At 38.6% G+C, this 22,289-nt stretch overlaps 1 protein-coding gene across 1 annotated transcript in view; it reads left to right on the top strand.

The window, feature by feature from the left end:
• The window catches only part of ADAMTS15 (ADAM metallopeptidase with thrombospondin type 1 motif 15), a 159,849-nt gene that overhangs the window by 125,397 nt on the left and 12,163 nt on the right, over positions 1-22,289 (top strand). Inside the window, exons 4-7 of the mRNA XM_044081136.1 lie at positions 3,379-3,662; positions 5,959-6,136; positions 8,792-8,967; positions 12,634-12,809. Of these exons, the coding sequence (XP_043937071.1) occupies positions 3,379-3,662; positions 5,959-6,136; positions 8,792-8,967; positions 12,634-12,809 (814 nt within the window). The remainder of the gene's footprint in view (positions 1-3,378; positions 3,663-5,958; positions 6,137-8,791; positions 8,968-12,633; positions 12,810-22,289) is intronic.

Raw genomic sequence — 22,289 nt, 5'->3', positions numbered from 1 at the left:
AATAGGACTTGTTGGCTGGACAGATTTCTGTTCAAGAGACTCCCCCTTCTGGGGAATAGACTCCCTCTCCACATCAAGCACAGTACCTCATTAACCCCTATTTAAATGCAACCTGGATAACTGGATGGGAAACAGAAAATACACCCTTGGGATTCCACCTCTGTCCCTGCTGGACAGGGGCATTGGGTGCTGACTTGTCAGAACATGGGTTAAATTCTTGGCTAGGCTTGTAAGGGTCTCAGGGCCAATAATAGCCTAGTAACTTCCTATGATTCTATGAACAGGATGGCATTATTGCACTTAGAGAATGGACTGTCTGTAAAATTGCTGTGTTTTACTTATTAATTAATTTTTATTATTATATTATTATTCTTTTATATTTTAGATTGTAAAATAGTTCCTCCACCCAATGTTTCAAATTTCCTGTAGTATATGTAAATGGTGTTGGATGAAGTATTTTACATCCAAAATTTAAGATTTTTCTAAGAACATCCACATTTTAATCTCATTTTTTGGTGCATTACTCATAAAATTTAGTTTTTTGGCATCACTGAGGATTAAAGTCCGTAAATAATGATGTACTTTTGAGCTTCAGACTATTGCCTTCAGAAAATGCAAACTAAAAGAAATGTATTGTAGCAACTTTCTAATTTTATAACAGCAATGTTAAAAACAGTTTCTGCTTTTCATTCTTCATTCCTCCTGCATTTTAGGCTTTTTCCACATTTTCTGAGCTAAGGGTTGAGAGAAGTGTGCATACCCCTTAATTGTAATGGCCATTGCTCAGTCCATCTCGCTGTCTCTGTCTCACACACAGCTTTCTGCTTTCATGCATGCAAGCACACATACTCTCACACACACAGACAGAAATATAAGCACGCATGCATACATGTGCACACTTTTCTTTTTTAATATTTCTTTTAATTTTCCACTTACTAAACAACAAAAGAGCTGGTTAGGAAGCATAAAAGCATGTCTTGATCACTCTGACTTTCATGCATGCATACATTCAAACACAGACATAAACACACAAACGTTTGTATTTTTTTTTTTTTTTTTTTACATTTTCTGTTTGTTTTAATTTTACGCTCACTAAACAGCAAAAGTGCTGCTTAGTGAATATAAACTAATGGCAGCCAATACCTTTCTTACAGTCCGAGCTCCATGGCAGCTTAGTGTGCTGCTGAGAAGCATTGGACTCATTTTTCAGCTGGCATTATCTGTACATTAACACCCGACTGGAGAATGTTCGTTCTCTAACCAGGGTTTAATGTTTGGATTGCCCATTCTCTAAAATGTCTTAAATGGCAGAGAACTGCAAGGAGTTTTAGACTCAAGGCAGTTTAGTAACACTAATAAATGGGGAGTACGTATGTCAGAAGAAAGCCAATAATTATAAAGCAGTAGTAGAACACATTCGTGGTGATTAAAACCAGTATCCTATTACTCAGACAGAAGTACAAAGTGAGTTTGTGAAGGTATTTCGTCCTGTTGCTGTTATTCCCAATTTACTGGTTTTAGATATTTACTGGATAGTTCCAGTATACTCAACAAAATGAGGATGTTTCATTTCTTGATTGCTTTTAAGTTCAATTTAACAGTCTGTATCTGCCTTAGTTAAGGTCTTTAAACCTTTCTTAGTAATTCTAATAAGTAATTGCACTACAGTTTGCCATTTAAATGGTCACACATTTGGTGTTATACTCTAGTTTATTTCTTAAACCCACTGTAACTGTTATCAGCCCCTTATGATAATTTGACAATTTTCCCTTCTTCTCCTTGTTAATTAGTCATTGTGTACAAGAACATAATTATAATTTTTTGAAGTCTCTCCTTGTAAATTATTTAAATACATTTATCCTCAAATTGTATTCCATGTTGCAGGAAGTAAATGCACATCATTCTGGTGTTCTGCCACAGAATAATCTCATCAGTGCTAACTCCAGCATACAATGGTTTGTAACCTTTTTAGCCCACCACTGTTCAATCTGAACACTGTGACATTGTACTATTATATAGTGTGATTTACCTGCATCCATATTCACCTTCCCACTATGCACCTTGTCTAGCTCAGGGCCCAGTTAAGGGTTATTTATGCAAAGCCACTGTAATTTCCTGGATAAACCAAACAGTGGTCTGACCCTCTATAATGTACTGCAGATCAGTATTTCTGAAATTACCTCTGTGGGAGTGAATACCCAGGCCTTCCTTCCCTGCGGGAGGGATTACCCAGGTCATCCTACTTACTTAATATAGGGTTGCTGCCTTTTCAGATGCCCAAAGTGGGACTTTTTGTACTAACATGAGATTTTGCAAGATAAACTCTGCCAACAACCAATGCAAGGCCCTGAACATCACACTTTTGCCTAAATAAATGTTTATTGTTGCAACATTTGAGTTGTTTATGCTGTTTCATGTTTCAGATATAAAATAATTATTTTATTCAACTATTAAAGGAAGCCTGTGACATTTTTTCTCATAAAATCTCAGGATATTTGCTGTTTTTCAATTTTTTTTCACAGGACACAAATGCCCAAACAGGGAATGTCCTGCGCAAAGAGGGACAGGTGGTAATCCTAGCTTAATAAAGTTTCCATTGTGAACTTCTGCTTCTTAATTTCACTTTCTTCATACGCTTTCTGAGTCATGAGTTCTTTTCCCGCATCTGTCTACAGCAAGATTAATCTGTTCACTTTCAGACTTAAAAGCTGCCATTTTCTGTATGAGTTTTATATCAAAACAGTGCATGTGTTTAACATGGATTTAACAACATATGTAAGAGCTTCTGTTAGGATTCAGAAATTTAGAAGAAGAAATATGATTTTGGCTAAGAAAGATGAATAGCTATGGTATTGGACTCAATCTTTATGCAAGTCATAGTAACTAGAAGTACCGATGCTATTGTATATAAATACATAAATGATCTTATTAGCTGCTAATGGAGATGAAAGAATTGGGCCTTTGATCAAATGGACGAATATATTTAAGGGGTTCCGAGTTACAGATGGGAAACAGTAAAACACTGAAAATGTTATAAAACCTCTTTCTGAATATGAAGGGTGAAAGTATTTATTTTAAGAAAAGAGATTAATGTAAGGAAGTAAATTCCATTAACCATTACTATTACATACATGCATATATTATTCTACCATGCTCAGTAAAATTATTCTGCACAGATACTTCAGACATATTTTACTTGAGTTATGCAACATACATTTAAACCAGAAGGAACAGAAGAACAGCATAAAGCAGAGTACAGATTTATGAGTTGATCCTAGCTGATATTACATTGTTTTGCATGAACAGGTCCATGTAAACCTAGCGATGCAGTTTTCTTTTACTTTCTTTTTAACTTTTACCTTTTCTTCCTGTCTATAGGAGACTGCCTGCTGGATGAACCGGTGAAGCCTATTGTGTTGCCTGCGGAATTGCCAGGAGAACATTATGGCCTATCACAGCAATGTGAGCTGGCATTTGGGCGTGGCTCTAAGCCCTGTCCTTACATGCAGCCTTGTGCTAAGCTATGGTGCACTGGAAAAGCTCGTGGCCAGTTAGTATGTCAAACCCGTCATTTCCCTTGGGCTGATGGCACCAGCTGCAAGGAAGGGAAGTTCTGCCTGAAGGGAGCCTGTGTGGAGAAACACACTCCTTCCAAATATAAGGTAACATTACTGCTAATAGTGTTTAAATAAAAAGACTATGAAATACTGTTTTTGTGAATAACTTATAACCCTAGCATCATCTTAATGCTAAGAAAGTATCTATGATCATTACAAAACAGCTGTCACAGCAGTAAGTTATATGACTCAGAATATTTTTGACCTGCCAATAGCTTTTGATGATGTGATTGTGAAAAGGGTCACAGTTCTCTATAAAGACCACCAACTACCATAACCTAGCCTAATTGTGGGACATCATTAGGCAGCATTTAAGAAAATATGCAAAGGGCATCTGGACTTTCCGTATGGACACTGCATCACTTTCTGTTCTATTTTTTTCTTCTTCTCATTTGCCTACTTAAGATCATCCAACAATGATAAGGGCACTTAATGACCCATTAAGAAATGGGTAATGTAAATTAATTAGTTTCTTGAGCAAAACAGCTGATTAGCTTTTCTGGAAACCCTTAAGTGTCTCATTTAAATGGCAGCACATCTTACTTCCTTTCAGTATTTGTTTCTTTTATTAGTAACCCTTTTTATGCCACCTTGTTTGCCAGAATACTCATGCCTCTGCCTTCACTGTAAGCTTATCCACCATGAAAGAGGTTTGTTTGGCCATAAATACAGTTTAGGTCTGATTCCATGGTGACTGAAGGGAGTGGTGTTTTTTATCAACCTGTCATGAGCCTAGTTCTTAATTATAGTCAATGGAAAACAGCGCGCATAGCTCCCCAGTAGGCTGAATTATTTCTGTTTTCTTTTATCTGTTCATTTTCCTTATATCTATTATATCAAATTAGACTTTCAGTGTGATAGCAAATTGCTTTGGAGGCAGTGAATTTTTGTAACTCATCTGTCTGTAGAAACCCTTGTTTGGTGTTTGGTTTCTTACGTTATACCTTGGACAGAGTGTGTGTGTGTGTGTGTGTGTGTGTGTGTGTGTGGGGGGTATTTGGCATGAGTTTATCCTTAGAGATGATGTCCTGCATTTTTGGATTAATAGTATGGTACTCTGCAATATTTCTGTTCTGTGGCTGTTCACTGCTGTGAAGATGGTTGCTGTTCTTCAAAACTAGACGGTCTTATGTTGCATATATACTTACTGTGTTGTGTGCTTACAGACAACAACATTATGTGATTGTTAATAGTAGGCAATGTGGTGTACTTAACAGTTGCTTTACAAACAGAAATATACTAAATTACTTTATGTCTCAGTAAACGAGAGCTACTTTACTAAGAAAAAAAGCAAAACGTACTTTTTTTGAAAACAAAGTACTTGTTATATTTATTTAAATTTGTTTACATTGGTTTTACCCCTTCACAATGAAATTTCTGAACAGAACTATGCCAATTTAAAAATATGAATCTTGTAAGGCGTAAGCTTTAATTTAGGAATCAGGACCATTGCTTGAGATTTATCTGCTTTATTTCAGCAGTTAATGCATCGGTTCATAAGTAAGAGTTTGGAAATTCCTGTGCTTTGCTTCAGGAAACAAACCAGCCAGCTGGTTTCCATCTGCAGCATTTGTCATACAGCATGTGTTAGCTCACAGAGATGTCTGTTAGTAATGTTTGTGCCGAACTTCAGTCCACATGCCAGGTTTCAGACCATATCTGAATGCCTGCTCCAGTGAGTAAGTGAGAATCCTCTAAAATAACAGCAGAGTAAATTTTTATTTATTTTTTTTTTCTTTACATGGGTAAGTCCTCTGCAGGTCCACAATGTGGAGCCTCCCCTTCATCCCTGCTACTATGTGTAGTGACTTTCAGAACACTTTATCTCAGTTAATAGAAAATTCTCTGAGATATAGCTAGTTAATATTTCCCTCTTACTGCACTTAAACTTGCAGAACTCTGAAGAGTGCTTTTGTAATCTTCAAACATACAACATCTAGAGGCATTTATGATGGCATTATAAGCCAAGAGCAGATGTCATGCAATGAAAGTAGATGCAGATTTTTCCACTGGTATAAGAAAATAATCCTTTTGCAAAAAAGCACTGGATGTTGAAACAGAATGGATACTGGTACAAGTCTATGTGTATTTGAAAGGACCAACAAGAAGTAGATTCACGGTAGCTAAGGTCTACAGAAATAGGTAGTACAGAGTCCAGCTAGTTAGACTCAGTGGGTCGAGTTTTTTTTTTTTAAATGAAAAAGTCCAGTTATGTTTGAGTAGCCATTATGGATTGAAATATTAATATTCTGTAACTTACAGCTTATATTATAATTCTAGACAGATTTATAAACTTATTTCCTTGAGACACAAATTAACAAACTGCATTTCCTTTTCACAGGTTGATGGAGGATGGGGCAGATGGGGACCATATGGAACATGTTCACGCACCTGTGGAGGAGGTGTGCAACTCGCCAAACGGGAATGTAATGATCCAGTACCAAGTAGTGGTGGCAAGTATTGTGAGGGGATGCGAATCAAATATCGCTCTTGTAACCTCAGCCCTTGTCTTGAAACAGGTAGGGAAGATCTTCTGCTGGAACACCTAAGTACATTTGGAGCCATGCAATGCCTTAGGATGTTTCTGGTTTAGTCTGTAATTAAGAGCACTGAAAATCTCAACTTTTATTTAGTATATAAATAATTGCAGGAAAAACTCTGAGCTGTACCATAGGATAACTGATAAATGAAAATATCCAAAAGGAAAAGTCCTTTAATAGTTATGCATCTAAAACATCATGGCAGATTTGTTAATCTTTTTCACCTGCAAACACACGAAACAGAAGCAGCTGATAAAAATGTACTGGGTAAAGTTGTTTAGTAGTGTAAGTACATGATTTCATTTTTAAACTAAGCTTAGAATGCGTTTTATTCTAGGAGCCTCTCTCTGTGCCTGTTGACTACCTGCTCCCCATTTTCATCGTCAACTAGATAGCCTTCAGGGATTTGTCTTATATCTCTGCAAATGGATCAGTGGAATTTACCTCTGCATATCAGTAGTGTTTTTGGTTATGACATGAACACTGTTCTCTGGTCACTAGTACTTGGCCCTTTCATCAGCAGTATGTTCAAACACCAGTTGATGTCAGGCTGTTCAGCAGGCAGGGCTGCCTCCCTGCCCAGAGAGAGTGGATGGACCAGCATTGTACACTCACATTGAATCCCCACCCCCCACCCCATAGCTCCTGCAGTGCCTTGGCTGCTAATCAAACTTGGGTTGTCTGAGAGGCAGTCATGGCTTTACCCACTGTACTCCAGAGGTGGCCAATAGCATGCTTGGAATATTACAGAAGATTAAAATGACAACAGGAAGGACAGAATATCAAAATAAACAAAAAGAGTGAACAAAAAGACGTTATTAGTACAACAGTAGCATGTTATACATCTGCTAGCCAACTTAAGTAACTGCAGGACTGTTCAGCATGGATCTATGTTAGTTTATTGAAAAAACACATATGGTCGATAATGCAGTTAGTCAAGAAACTAACATAAAGCCACACAACACCCACCAACAACACAAGCAATGTTTTTGCAAGGGGCTGTGCCTCCCTCGACACCATTGCTAATTATTTATACCAACTCCAACATCACACTACAGTGGGGAAAAGTGAAAATTTCCTGATCCCTACTTTACTGTGATCTCACTTGGAATGGTTCCATGAACCAAATTGTTGACCATGTGGTCTCAACCATATGGGTTTCCACAATTTGGCCTTTTGACAAATTGAGTTAGACTCGTTTTTGCATAACATGACATTCCTACCCCTCAGGCAGTGAGGCAGTATGTTTTTGTGCCCTTGTATGATTTCTTATTACTGTACAGTGGAAGCACTTGTAGACTTTTGAACGACAAGCTTCTTTGCCAGTCAGGATACTACCAAAACTTGCATGGTCAGATGCATCTCTATAGCCAGGCTAACAGTACTGCTGTGGAATGGCATTTAATTCAATGTAAAACCCAAATTGTAAAGTATGATGTGAACTCCTGTCCATGGAACCACCAAATTCCACACATCATTTTTTTCAAAAGACTCCTAAACACGTAAAACAAACTCATTGCTGTCCATATTTAAGCACAACCTAGATCTATGGATGGGAAACAAAACATTTAACCCAGGACTTCCCCCTCTACTACTAATGAAAGAGGCAGATCCTAAATGCTTTAACCATGCATTGTCCCCACAAATTGTCTATGGTATGATCCCGGTTATTCTTACCAGAGGTAACGTGTAATTATCAACCATGCGATGGGTAAAGTCAGTCTAAATGGGAATTGTTAATTTAAGCACCGAAAGGGAAATTGGTTGAACTTACAATGGCATGCAAGGGTAACTAGTCTAACACCTGTGAACCTATAAGCTGTCCATACCCCCACCAGTGGATTCCACTCACTGGTCAGACACATACCACACACATATGTTGCTGATCCAGTGTACGACAGAGGAATGTCTTTGTTCTCACGGTCTTAAATGCCCTTTTTATTAAAATGCCAACAACAACTGTGTCGCAGGTGTAAATCAGTTTGCATCCATATTCCTCTCACTCTCTCTTTTCACCTTGAAGACACTCTGAAGCAAACTAGCCATGATATCTATACCTTACATATTCTGATATTAGGAAATGACTATAGAAAGTCAACAATGGTCAGGTTCCTTGTGATAATAGCGTGAGCAGTTCTCCTTACTGAATGTTAAACTTCTCATATAGGCTTGTTAAAGGAAACTTGAACAACTTTAAATGGGAGCACTGAGCTCCTAGGAGCTGATACGATGCATGCAATTAATACTCAAGGTAAATTAAAGTGAAATGAACTGAGCTCCTAGGAGCTGATATGGTGCATGCAATTAATGCTCAAGGTAAATTAAAGTGAAAAGAACTGAGCTCCTAGGAGCTGATACGGTGCATGCAATTAATGCTCAAGGTAAATTAAAGTGAAAAGAAAATGCATGTTTCATGGTTGTGGTGGGGAGGGAATGAGTTCATATTCAAGTAAAAAAAGTAGTGTGATTTTTCACTTCCCAGAGCAGGAAGATGTCAGTATGTTACATGATATATGGGAAAGATGGGAATTATCACATAAGTAAAAAGGCTTTGCAAGGAAATTTAATTGATATTGCCCTCTGCTCATTTTTAACTTGACAGTAAATTGCTATCAATCTTGTATATTTCCACAGGTAAAAGCTTTCGTGAAGAGCAATGTGAATCCTTTAACAGCTACAATCACAGTACCAATCGACTTTCTTCGACAGTTGGCTGGGTGCCAAAGTACTCAGGGGTCCTGGTCAAAGATCAGTGCAAACTCATTTGTCGGGCTAATGGAACTGGCTATTTTTATGTACTCGCACCTAAGGTACACACCTGAGAGCAGCATGTGCTAAAATTATTTTTTTTCTGTGTGGTTAGTAGCTTTCACATGCTAGACAGGGCACACAACCTCTGCAAAAGATAGCACATGATGCTGTAATAAATTAGTCTGTTCATTTATACATTCATGCAGCTGATCTGCAAAAATAACTCTCCAGAATATTAGATCTGTCTGTTTGGGGTGTAACTGTTGTAGTTGCAGTGAAAAGTCTGTACCTTTGATACACAGGTATGGTCTTCTGTTTAGTTAAAAAGGTGATATGTGGCATCATAATCCTATTGCAGATAATCTCAGGCATAAACAAAACCACTGCACCAGATAAAGTCCAGGCCAGGCTCCAAAAATATAATACAAGAAATCCAAGCAGAAAAAGGACATGCATGGCATAAAACCAAACAGTTTATTTAGTAAAAAACATGTAACCACTTTCATGTAGTACTCCTACGCTTCAGCAGACATTGTCAAAATGATCAGGATCAGAACCACTAGACCAAAGGATTTAAATTTTGCTTGTGACATAAATAAGACATGTTAGCAAGACAGATATGTGTCTCAGAGGATCCCCATGCTCTGGAGCAGGCTCCCCATTCATGTGAAGCAGAGCCCATCCCTAACCCTATTTAAGCACAACCTTGACCAATTGAGAATTCACCCTGAGTATGGCCCCAATGTTACTGACAGAGGGAGACAGTAATGCCCAAACTGACATACTCCCCACATAATCTGTAGAAACTTCCTAACTAATACAACCCCCTCATAATAAACACTCATAATACATAGGAACACAGTTTGATTAGGTTGCACAGCTAGGCTTATAAAGACCCTGGTGGATGTTAGCCTGGTATATACTTATGAAACAATGGAATCTAATTGCCATGAGTTGAGCACTAACTCTGAAGACATCCATCACCATCTTCAGAAAATTCTCTCTCCTTCTTTCAACTCAGTTTCCACACCATCACTAGCATGTACTCCCCCAAGTTGTAGACTCTGGAGCCCAAGCCAAGCGGCTTTGCTGCATTGCCCTTCTACTTTGTATCCTGGAAATGCAGGATGTCCAGCCTCCTCCTTACCATCATGTCATCCATTTCCAAGCTGTGTCCTGTCAGTGAACCTATATTTAGGTTGCGTACCTCTCAACTCTTACAGCAAGAAATCTTGAAAAAGCCATATATAAAAGTGAGACAAAGGCCCAGAAATAGGGACAATTTTTAAATATTGCTCTTAGAAAATTAGAAAGTTGATAGACTAACAGGTTTTGCATTAGCATGAATTTTCTGAAGGGTGTGAAATCTGAAACTCAAACGCATGTCATTATTTTCTAACTTCAATCTTTAATGATTTGCTACCAATTTGCCAGAAAACCACAATTTTATGAAAAACTGTCCAAAAATATGAGTAAAAAATCTGGACATTCTGCGAAAATCTGTAGAGTTGAGAGGTGTGTTAGGTTGATTTGTTGATTGAGTTTATATCCAGTTATAACTAAACAACGCTATCTCTGATAACCCAGGCTGGGCAATGGGACACTGGCTAGCCACTAGCTTATTGACCTAGGACTGCTGGGCTTTGTTGGCCACACACTGGACAATAGAATCACATAGACCTAGTCGTCTTGTCAGCATGGGTCCCTGGCATAGATGGCATCCAAAACACAATTATCACAGGTAAACACTCATATTTTGGCAATATTAGTTAAACTGACTAATTTACCTGTTGCCAGTTTTTATACCACTGAGAGGCTAGTCCTGACATAGCACACAATTTGTGATCCATGTTCTCTTACCTAGAGGACACTGTGAACTTCAGTTAATGTCTAAAATGGTTAGTCTACACAACTCATCCCCCCCAATAGGGAGCAGCTAGACTCTGTGCTGCTGCTTAGGACTCCATTCAAATTTTGGGGGCTACTTTGAGGTGTACACACCCAACATGTTTTTATGAGTTGGGCATTATCCCAGAGAGACACAGAAAGAACAAGCAAACTCCCAGAAATGTAGCTAGTGTGGGACAAAGAGTGCAAGCACCCCTGGCTCAAGGTGTTATGGGAGTGATCAGATAATGCCCCTCAATCAATAGTGCAGCACCAGTGTTAATTTTAGTACCTGCATTTCTGAATACTGTACAGAAATTAATTTTAATGCTATATTTAGAGTTGAGGAGCACAGATTGTGGAGATGGTGATCATAAAAAAGGACCCCTTGCTCCTCAGCAAACAGTAGAGGGGAACCCAATTGGAGAATGGCACCAGGTGCTAAATGATCCAAATAACCTCAGTGGCTAGAGATAGGTTTGAAACCTGTATATAGTGCTTGGGAAGCAAAGATGATGATAAAACATGGGGTTACAGAACTGAAGGCTGTTAAACATCAGCAGGTTGGAATCTTGACCATCAAACTTATCAAGTCATATCTAAATGGTCTTATATCTTGTGATCACCTGGCACATATCTAAAGCTATATGATTTGTACCTGGTATGCTAACCTGATTAACAAAAGCTCAATATAAATGACTAATCAGTAAATGATCATCTGATCCCAATACATGCAAGCTTTTTTCTGAATTTGCTTAGCTGTTCTTCTCCACAAACAGAGCACCTGAATGTTTTATAGAATCATAACCCTTATTGCATTCTGCCAAGAGTTAGTTATTAAAAACTTTCCTAAATGTAATTATAGTACTCCTGGTTAAATCTGTCAGTCATTCGTGTAGTCCTTGTGCAAACTACCATAATTAGCAATAATTCAACAAGATTAACTTCCAGTAGTGAAGCCAGATAATTATTCTAAAGAGAGACTGCATCATCTTGCCTTCTACAATGAAGTCCTTCAAAAACTCTCTTTCAGACTATACAGTTACTTCTGCCTGCTTTTGCTTATTCATGTCTTAGCAGACTTTGACTAGTTCTGCTAATTCGTTTTACCGTGGTACCTTTTATATCCACCTGAATATCTACTGCTCAGGCTGACAGGACCTTGGATTAGTGTCTCATTTGAAGGAGTGCAGTGACTCCTTGTGCTAAACTGCAGTGTCAGTACTGGAAATGAATACAAGCACCTGTAGTGGAAATAGAACGTGGTCTTTGGATCTCCCTGCATCAAAGGTGAATGTGCTACCTGCTAAGCTATGGATACTGCTCACCTCCATTCCTGCTGAAGATCTGGAACAGGCAGACTTTCCAACTATCATGGGACTAAGCCATCTCAGGTATATAATCTGGAATATGTCCTTGCTGATTTTTCATTGCTGAACATTTTCCTAGTATTGTGTGGTCAGCAGTGATTTCATTCCATGATGCCCACTTTGTCGCTGACCCTGTAATCACTACCAAAACGTTTCTCTCCCTGGATGCATTGATGTGCCTCTAAGAAATTCATTATCAGAAGATAAGAACAAGCAGTAGCCACATTGGAAACCAGTATCTTTCTCTGAGTGCAGAAGTATTAATACATGAAGACCTGTTAGTGCACTCTGAGGAACCGAGCACTCTCCAAAGGCAATGAGTTTTTGCCTTTGGAAGATTCCATGAGTTTCTATGTCATGAGAAATCACTGCTATGCTGCTATTATGTTGATACAATTTATTTGGTCAGGACTGTGACTTTCACATTCATATTTAGTGGCTTTCTAATGGTCTTTATCTCTGTTCTAGGTTGTGGATGGCACCCAGTGTTCCCCTGACTCTACCTCCATCTGTGTCCAGGGCAAGTGCATGAAGGCAGGTTGTGATGGAAAACTTGGGTCCAAAGCAAAATTTGACAAATGTGGTGTGTGCAACGGGGATAACAGGAGCTGCAAAAAGGTTTCTGGCCTCTTTACAAAACCTATGTAAGTAGTATTTGTTACTTTTAAAATTTTAATTAAAGAAACCACATGTGCTTTAGTGAATGTACACTTTTTTGGGTATGTCATAAGTTACATTTTTTAAAATATGACTATGACAGTATGTTTTGCCTGAAAGGTGAGCAATGGATTCCTGCTTAACAGAGATGAGTGGTGCATGCTTGCGTGCAGTCCTAATCTGTACATATAGGCAGACAGCTGGCATGCTTGCAGAATTGACGAAGTACTCTTGTGTTGTGTGTTTTTGCAGTGTTTATTTATTTATTTGACATTTGTTTACCAAGAAAGTCTTTCTGGAGTAGTATCCCATTTTCAGTGGAGACCCAAGGGGAAGTGCTCCACACTGACCTAATGTGATTACAGCTAAATAAAGTTATTACAAAATCTAGTACAGAAAAACAACATATTAAAAGTAGTAGCAAAAAATCAACGTTGATACGTGTAGTGTGAACCTATACATGGTTACTGCAAATGTCTGGACAGATGTAATAAACTGAAAAAGAACCTTGTCAATAATTAAAGAATTCACAAGTCGCAGTTCCTACAAATGACATTTAACACATTTAGTACACCCTTTTGTTGCCATGCATAATGTCCTAATGCAGAAAAATACAATTCTGCATGTTTGAAATACATTGTAGAACTCACCAGAGTGGGCATCTTAGAGACTGGTAGTAGGTTTAAGCTGAGAGGGAAAGATAGAAGTCAGTACTAGATGGACTTAAACAGAAGGAGCAGCTAGAAGCTAGTAGAAAAAAGATTTTAACAGGATGGACAGATAGACACCTGCAAAAGGATTTATGCAGTGATTTACAACAGCAGTAAAAGATAAGTGCAGAAACAAGAGGCCAAAAATAACACACTGGAAAAGCTGAAGCAGGCAATATACAAGTTTAAAGGGAGGACTGCAGTATACAAGGCATCCATTTCATATGCTTGCTGCCTAAAAGCTTATATTACGTTTGCTCAGTCACAAGAACTTGCAAATTACAGATCAAGCACACACATTCTTGGAATGCATGTACTAAAGTTGATCAATTTATGAGCAAGTGTGGCACAAAACCAGTATCTTTTGTAGGGAGCGAGTCCCATGCATCACCCAATGTGGGAGGCAAGCCCTCACACTTATTTTTTTTTTCACTCTGAGATCATTGCATCTTAGAGAAAGAGTGATAACTGACAGGCACTCTAATGTCTGTCTCTGTCTTTTTTCAAGGTGTACTAATCTTAGACAACCCAGAATTATAGGCTGTTGATCTGTATCTTAAGAACCATATCAATTACCAGCCTTTATATTTTGCAATACGAATGTCTAAAGATGGGACAAACAAGTCTGTATTGGAGTGATAACATGTTTCCCCTATACATTATGGACATAAGTGCTCAACTTAGGGTGAATTTGTAATTACCCATCAATTTATCCAACTTATATTTGAATACAGTAAGGGAAGGACTCAGCTTTCTGTGGAGTTGAAGACATTTCCATAGAGTGGTATCTGCTGTAATACATATCTGTCCTTCCAGAATGTTCTATTAATTTTGCAAAAAAGATTCAAGTCCCTTGAGAGAGTGTAAATGACACCATTGGACTTATGAATGTGTAATACATTGGACTGAATTGGGTGTGTTGAGGCTTTATAAGCAAGGCAGGAAGTTGTCTGTCAGTAGCCTGTGTGATAGAATAATTATGTCTCTGGATCTGGGTGGCACACCTTCAGATAGAGTACAGAAGAATAATTATGTCTCTGGATCTGGGTGGCATACCTTCAGATAGAGTACAGAAGAATAATTATATCTCTGGATCTGAGTGGTGCACCTTCAGATAGAGTACAGAAGAATAATTATGTCTCTGGATCTGGGTGGCATACCTTCAGATAGAGTACAGAAGAATAATTATGTCTCTGGATCTGGGTGGCACACCTTCAGATAGAAGGTGTGCAATGAAACAGGACTTCCTTACTGTACTGGATATGTGTTGCTGAAAAGATAGTTCATTGTTGAACGTTATACGTTCCCCTGATCTCTAACTACAGGATCAATTTTCAGAGGGGTGGTTTCAGTGTAATAGTTATAAAGGAAGTCAAGATTGCTGAATTATACAGTTATATATTTCCTGGCATTCAGTTTCAGTCCATGGTTTTAACTCCAACTATTTGTTTGAAACAGGCTTTCTTGTGTGAATATTTTGTCCTCTGTGGAGTTTTTCGATTGTACCAAGTTTGCAGTCATTTGCAAACTTAGCCAGCTAGAAACCCTTAACATTAGCTCTGATCACAGAGAAGTAAATACCAGGGAGGAGTTGCCAAAGACTGACCCCTGGGTCTATCTGCTGGTGGCAGGTCTTTTGGAGGAGGAAGGACCTGCCACCCTTAATTCCTGGGTTCTATTTGTGAAGCAGTGTGCTATCCAGTAAGTAGTTAATATTTAGATGAGATACTTTATCAATGCTGCCTGAGTGCGGGATGGTGCTGAATGCCTTTCAATGGTCCAGATGTGCAGTGCGCATTGATTTGCCCTCATCCATTGTCTCCATGACTTTTTCAAAGAAATTGACCAGGTTAAGTTGACAGGACCTGCTCTTGTTGAATCCAAACAGGGCTGGAAACAGAGCATATAGTTTACCTATATCCCTGTTTATTAATTCCATAATGATGCTCTTCATAACCTTATAAATGAGACTGGTCAGGTTGATGAGTTTATAATTACCTGGATCCATTGTAGCCTAATCTTTGCGCAAGAAAATGATTGTTGTGTCCTCCATTTATTGAGCACAATGACTGTTTTGAGGCTAGTATTGAATAGCCTTTGTAGGGGGTCTGACAAGTCATGCTTCAGGGTAGGTAGCCGGTGTTAAAAGACCTCATAGATGTAGTGCTCTTGGCCTTAGGTAGTGTGTTAAGAACTTGTCCTTGGGAGATTTTTTTTTTTTTTTTTTGTGGGGTGGTGTAGATGAGGATATTTGATCTAAGAATATTGTACGGGGGAGTGAAGCATACCTCTCAACTGTCCAGATTTTCACAGAATGTCGAGATTTTTGACTTGTAGTTCTGGTCTGTTCCTCATACAATTTGTGTTTTTTTTTTTCTGGATTTTTGTGGCAAATCAGTGATGACTGAATTCATATTCAAATATAATGACAGAAGTTTGAGTTTCTGATTTCATATACCTCAGATAATGCATGCTAACACAAGGAGGAACAGTTGAAATTTCCTAGGAGGTATGGTGTTTGGCTCAATACATATGGACCATACTGGTTAGGTAAAAGGTACAAGGCACATGGAGGGATCCTTGTAGTTAGCTATGATGTAATAATGGGTTCATTTGTAGTAAGTTAGACAGGGCGGCCACGGTGGTGCAGCGGTTAGCGTTGTCGCCTCACAGCAAGAGGTTCTCCAGTTCGATCCTCAGCTGGGGTGCCTTCTGTGTGGAGTCTGCATGTTCTCCCTGTGGTCGTGTGGGTTTCCTCCGGGTACTCCAGTTTCCTCCCACATCCCAAAGACATGCTGTAGGTGGATTGGACACTCTAAATTAGCCCTAGGTGTGAGTGTGTGCCTTCTGTGGAAGGTTGGTCACCAGGCTGACAACTCAACACCATAAAACTCCACTGCCAACTCCACTGCCAATCATTAACGGACAGTTGTTCCGCTGTGGTGACCCCTAACTGGGAAAAACCGAAAGAAGAAGAAGTTTATAGTAAGTTAGACACGCCAATGACTTGGAAATCCTCAACATCCAATTGGTCAGGAGGCGAGCTTTTTTTAAAGACTGTAGGGATAACTCCACCTTTAGTGCATTCATCTAATGTGGTGGGCCTGTACAAGTGATAGGCATTGAAGCCTGCACTGATGGGAGTGCTGTCATTCATCTTAAACCAAGTGTCTGTGATGATGCATATAGCAAAATATTCCAGGGTAAGTAGTACTTGCAGGGTGTGGAGCTTTTTTTTGCTAAGGTGCCTAGCATTGAGCAGCAATACCTTAATGCTATCCAGATTCAGATTAGTTATTTTGTAAGCTTTAGAAGACTGACATTGCTTGAAAAAGGCACCAGGGGGAAGGGGAACAAGAATTTGATAATGTAAGTAAACCTTGTGAAAAGGGTGCATGCCATCCTGGCAAACTAGTTAAAACCATCTACCATATTTTCCCAGGCTGAAATACAGTGTGGAGGCCATAGTCCTGATTTACTACGATATTTGAGATAACCTGTTTGTTGCTTGACCTCTTTTATTTACTTATTTATTGTGATTTCCCAATTAGAGATGAGATGTAAATGTTTGAAGTTCATGCCTGTGTATTATTGACTATTATATGGGGGTTCATATCTGTAGGCAAGGAAAAAAATATTATGCCTTCATTTAATGTTCTTATTATGGTCTGAGGCTGGTGCTTTTTGGACTTCATTATGTAATGGTGAGGTTTTCTACATCATTATTTGCAGATGTGGTTTACACAAAGTTTCTGCATCCTAATATACATGGATTATATTGATAAACATTGTTCATAAGGTATAGAACTGGTAAGCAGGAAACACAGACTCGAAGCCTACACAATTCATAAGGCTTGCCGAAATGTGGACCATGTGAGGAGGCAGACTGGTGTACCTGAAGGATTCCAAGTACTGAGTATGTAGGAAAATGAATGCAGCTATTGAAATAACCTTGCTGCTCAAGACTTACAGACATGAAAGTGCTGTGGTAAATGCTTTTATTAAATTTAATTCGGGGTCAAATCATCTGGGGTCAAACTGTCCAATAAGTATTCTCATTGACAGTAAATATGAATATAAATATGAAAATGTGTCCAATTGAATTGGGGTCAAATTGTCCAAGGTCCAACTGTCCTGCTTCCAGGTGTATACCCCAGGCAACATACTACATGATAACAACTGCATACCACCCAAATCATAAAGCAAAAACAAACAGCAAATCAATATGGAAAGCTGACCTTATGCTTAGATTAGGATTTTCAAATAATGTTGTCAGCTTTGTGACACACCAGTAAGTCAAGACTATGGAAAGACTGCAATGTAAGCACATCCCTTGCTGGATTCTGAGCTGTGCATACAAATATTATAACTCAACCACACTTATACCCCCCATTAACAATAACACTGCAGACTGTGCACCAGTAACACTACTTCCAGACCAGATTCCTCTCCTGTAATAACATGTAAAATACTCCTGGTACGCATGCCTGAGTGCTGACGAATACCTGTCACCTGTGACCTGTCCCTGATATTTAGGGATGGCACAAATTTGGGGCTGAAATTTTTGGTCAACCCGTCCTAAAATTTGTGATTTTGTGGCCCAGCATTAATTATTACAAGGGTAAACATTATTGAATAATGATGTTTTAATCTTATGCAAATGCTTTCTAATGCAAGTACTATTCTATCAACTTTTCTAATGAATTATGTGAATACTTAAAACATCCTTGATTTAAGGCATTTCTTCCTGATTATTTTTTACATTTTTCCTGAGTCTTGAAATATATGGAAATGAGGTGTATTGAACACACACACACACACACACACACACACACACACACACACACACACACACACACACACACACATACACACATACACACACACACACACACCTTTTGTCCAGATGACTGACACGAAGTGTGACATCAACTTCACAGCAGCCATCATGGAGAAGTGCTGCTATTATGATGTCTGTTCATGCTATAAGTCTTAGAACTTTAGAAAGCAGCACACAAAAGTTGTCATCCACTAATGAAGTCTGCAATAGCTACTGCTGCTGTTGATGGCAAATTATACATTCCATGTATTTATTGATGTATTGATGATAGTGTGAGGCAGATGTAGCTGTATTTGCATCTTCACATACCATTGCACAGGGATCACCACTGATGTGCATATGTGTGAGTGCACTATACTGTGTGTGTGTGTGTGTGTGTGTGTGTGTGTGTGTGTGTGTGTGTGTGTGTGTGTGTGTGTGTGTGTGTGTGTGTGTGGTGTGTGTGTGTGTGTGCGCGCACATTTCAGTGACACCTGCTGTAGGCACACTGTAGGTTTCCCGCTGTTCTTCATGCCATAGTCTAATAATATAAATTGTTAAACTAGATTTACAGATTACCAGATTTTGTTGAAACAGGTCTATTTAATAGAGCAGGGCAGCAGAGCAGTGTGGGTAAAGACATTTGTCTTTATCCACAATGTGTGATCTCACACCTAGCACATTTAGAATTGCAGGGGATTAGGAGGTGTAGCAGAGCTTTGTCCCTTATAAAATTGCTATTTGTGTCTGTTTTGCTGGAATAGAAGATTTGCAGTCATACAAGCCACAAAGTGAGAAAGCTTTTCATGGATAGCAAGAATGTTGACATTTTACAGTTCATGTAGCATCAATGAACTGGCAATTTGGACTAAAGAAGGGACAGAGGGAAGGATAAGGAATGAGTCCAGGACATGCACAGAGTTGGGGTACATAAACCTTGTTGGAAGTATTAGTGATGCCAAGTGCCAGGAGCACAAGGAGACATAAGATTCAGGGCCACAATACCTGTCTCAGAAAATGCACTGATGAACAAGTGAGTGAGTGAGTGGAGATGGGCATGGCAAGGAGAAACTCTGTGTTCCTGATGGACATCACCTCTCTTTGGGTAGGACAGACATTTCTGGAATGCAAAGGTGCATCCCAGTAAGAATGGCAAGGTCTACAAGACTGACAGAGAAGTAGAAAGTCCTGTTGGATAATGCCATAAGTTTAGGCAAGAAAATGAAGGATCATCAGACAGTGATATAAAGGGGACATAGACGTGATAGGCATGATAGATACCCAAGTAACTGATAAATGGGACTGGGATATAGAGATCACAGAATATTAGTTGTTCAGGTAGGACAGACAGGAAAATATAGGGGCAGGGGTAATGGTCAACCTTAAGCAAAGTATAAAGTGTGGAGTATTTGGAGGATAGAAGAGCAGAAGAGAGAGAGAACAAAGGAGCCTCAAACATCAATAGTCTGACTAGAGGGAATAAAACTGTAACAGATAGTGTTAGTGTACAGACCACTGGCTGCTGAAACATAAGATGATGAACAGGAATAAGAGGAATGAAAACACACTCCCTCTTTATCACTACCAGGGGAAAGTTTAAGTGGGGGGGGTCATATGCAGCATCTCTTGCTAATGCATCTCCAGTAGGGAAACTTGTCCACCTGATGGGGAGAGGTTACCTGAGTGGTTATGTCACTTATAGAAGCAACTGACAGCCCTATGTTGCATGATAGCTGTGCCATGATTGGCCCTTATCCTGTAGGGAACAAATAGGCAGAGATCTAGGAGGTATCAAGGGGTGATCAATAAATAAATGAGCAAACAAAAACTAAATAAATAAAACTGGTAATAATTTTGTCAGCTACCTGGCCTATCTTTCTGAATCTAGCACTCACCTCAAGTGTTAGCATGGAAGTAGTCAAAGCAGATACGTTTAACTTTCAGGAAGCACATGCGACTGTCTAAACACAGCATTTTGCCAAGAAACACCAAGGGAGATAAGACCGGGTGTGCACAGCTGTCTTGTACCCTCCATACCATCTTGTCATGTGATGGTAACTTTGTTGTTTCGTCCAGCTGTGATTCTGTAACTCTCATATCCATTCTGTTTGATACGGCCATTGTAATGGCTATTACAGAGTTACTACAAAGGGGCAGTATTTAGGAAAAGGAAAGTGTTAGTATCAGTCACTTTTTTCTTCAGATTATGACATGCAACTCATACATTTTAACCCCACTTGAGCATGTTCAACTCTTCTCTTCATTTTACCCTATGTGATTTTTGTGTTTGTGCTTTTAGTGAAATTGTGCCATTCTGTATTTTATTGTTTAATTAGTGTGATGAAAGAACTCCTACTCCCACATCAGGGTGCCATTTACTTATTTATTTTGGGTTATTGTAATTCCACATAAAAAGATTGTCTTGTCAGCATTATTGTTACGAGAATATTAACTGTCAAGCTTTGGGTATTCAGGATAAAAACAGGAAACTAAGTTTAGCCAGTTATTTGTCATTGCTTCCAAATGTGGAGTAATTTTGAGAGGTGAAAACAGTGAAATCTCACAGAATATCATGTTTTTATGAGGCTGTTATATAAAATAAGCCAGCCACTGTGAGGATCTTTAGCAAACTTACTTGGGCATATCTTACTATGCATTCAGTTCTGATTTGATTCTGAAACTTTTTAATACCTTTTGTTTTGAAGCTGTATGCAGTATTAACAATGTTCATCCTTACCAAAGCATGGCACATTGGTGATTCAGATCAGCTGTATTAAATGTCAGAGCTAGTATGCTGCACAATTATAGTTGAGCATAACTATAAACTGCTATCATTCCTAGTAATCTTGATGTGACTGCAGGTGTTTTTGGCACAGTGCCCATTTGCTTTAACTAAAAAAAAATAGCTGGTGTAAGATACTTAACAAATGCCAAAATGAAAAATGTAGATTCAGATTAGTGATACCAAAATGAAGCCACAAAAAGAGAAAACTCCTACCTTACCTCACATCTCTTCAGTAATCACCTCACCCACATAAACACATTAATAATTTATTTTTTCCCCTTTATCTCCCTTTTATAAGTAATTTTACTATACTGAGTAATGACACGCCTCAGTATCCACTACTTCTATTAATAGTGTAATCTCTAGTCTATCTCGTATTGCATTATGTTGTTTGTTTACTGCAACTCATAGGTTGTCTTCTACTCCTTCCATCTATTACCTTTGCTGCCCTTGACTAATTTGTAAATATATACAGTACACTTTGATGCCACCTTCTCATATTGTAATTTTTTTTGTAAAAGTATTTTCTTTCTGGCATGCAATCTTTTCATATTTCTGTATTTTTTCCTATCTGTCATGTCATTATTACTATTATGTAAAACTCAGATTACTTATGGTTTTTTTTTTTTTTTTACTGTTGATATTATGTGTGCAATTTTGTCTTTGGAGCTTTTCTTCTTGGGTCTCCACTGAAAATGGGTTTCCGGCTCAGTTGGACTAACCCAGTTAACAAATGTCAAATAAATAAAAAATAAAGAAAGAAAGGAAATGGAGGACTGGTAGTTTTACCATATGAAAATTTCTTCCATTCATCAATTTTTGAAAGAATCACTGTTCATTTCTTTATTTCTCCAAACCAAACCTAAAAGTTCTGAGAATAAACACATACACTTGATACCGGTCTTATATTCTGCTACTATACTAGTGATACTGGTCTTATATTCTACTACTGTACGAGTGTAACTTCTTTCAAGGAGCCGAGATCTAGAGTAAGAAACAAGGATGTCAGATTAACACACAAGGGAAGCATGGTGAGACTTGGGGCTTCACAGAGAGACTCAGTTTGGGGGTTCAAAGTGATCCTCAGGGTATTCAAAGTGAGGCACAGGGATTCAAAGTGTAACATAGGAAGCAAAGGAAGGCAGTCTGTACA

The sequence above is a fragment of the Protopterus annectens genome, chromosome 8.part0, assembly GCF_019279795.1.
Source record: "Protopterus annectens isolate FY-2018-M chromosome 8.part0, PAN1.0, whole genome shotgun sequence".
Taxonomy (NCBI): domain Eukaryota; kingdom Metazoa; phylum Chordata; order Ceratodontiformes; family Protopteridae; genus Protopterus; species Protopterus annectens.
The sequence above is the reverse complement of the archived record's forward strand: the minus strand, read 5'-3'. Positions and strand labels throughout refer to the sequence as shown.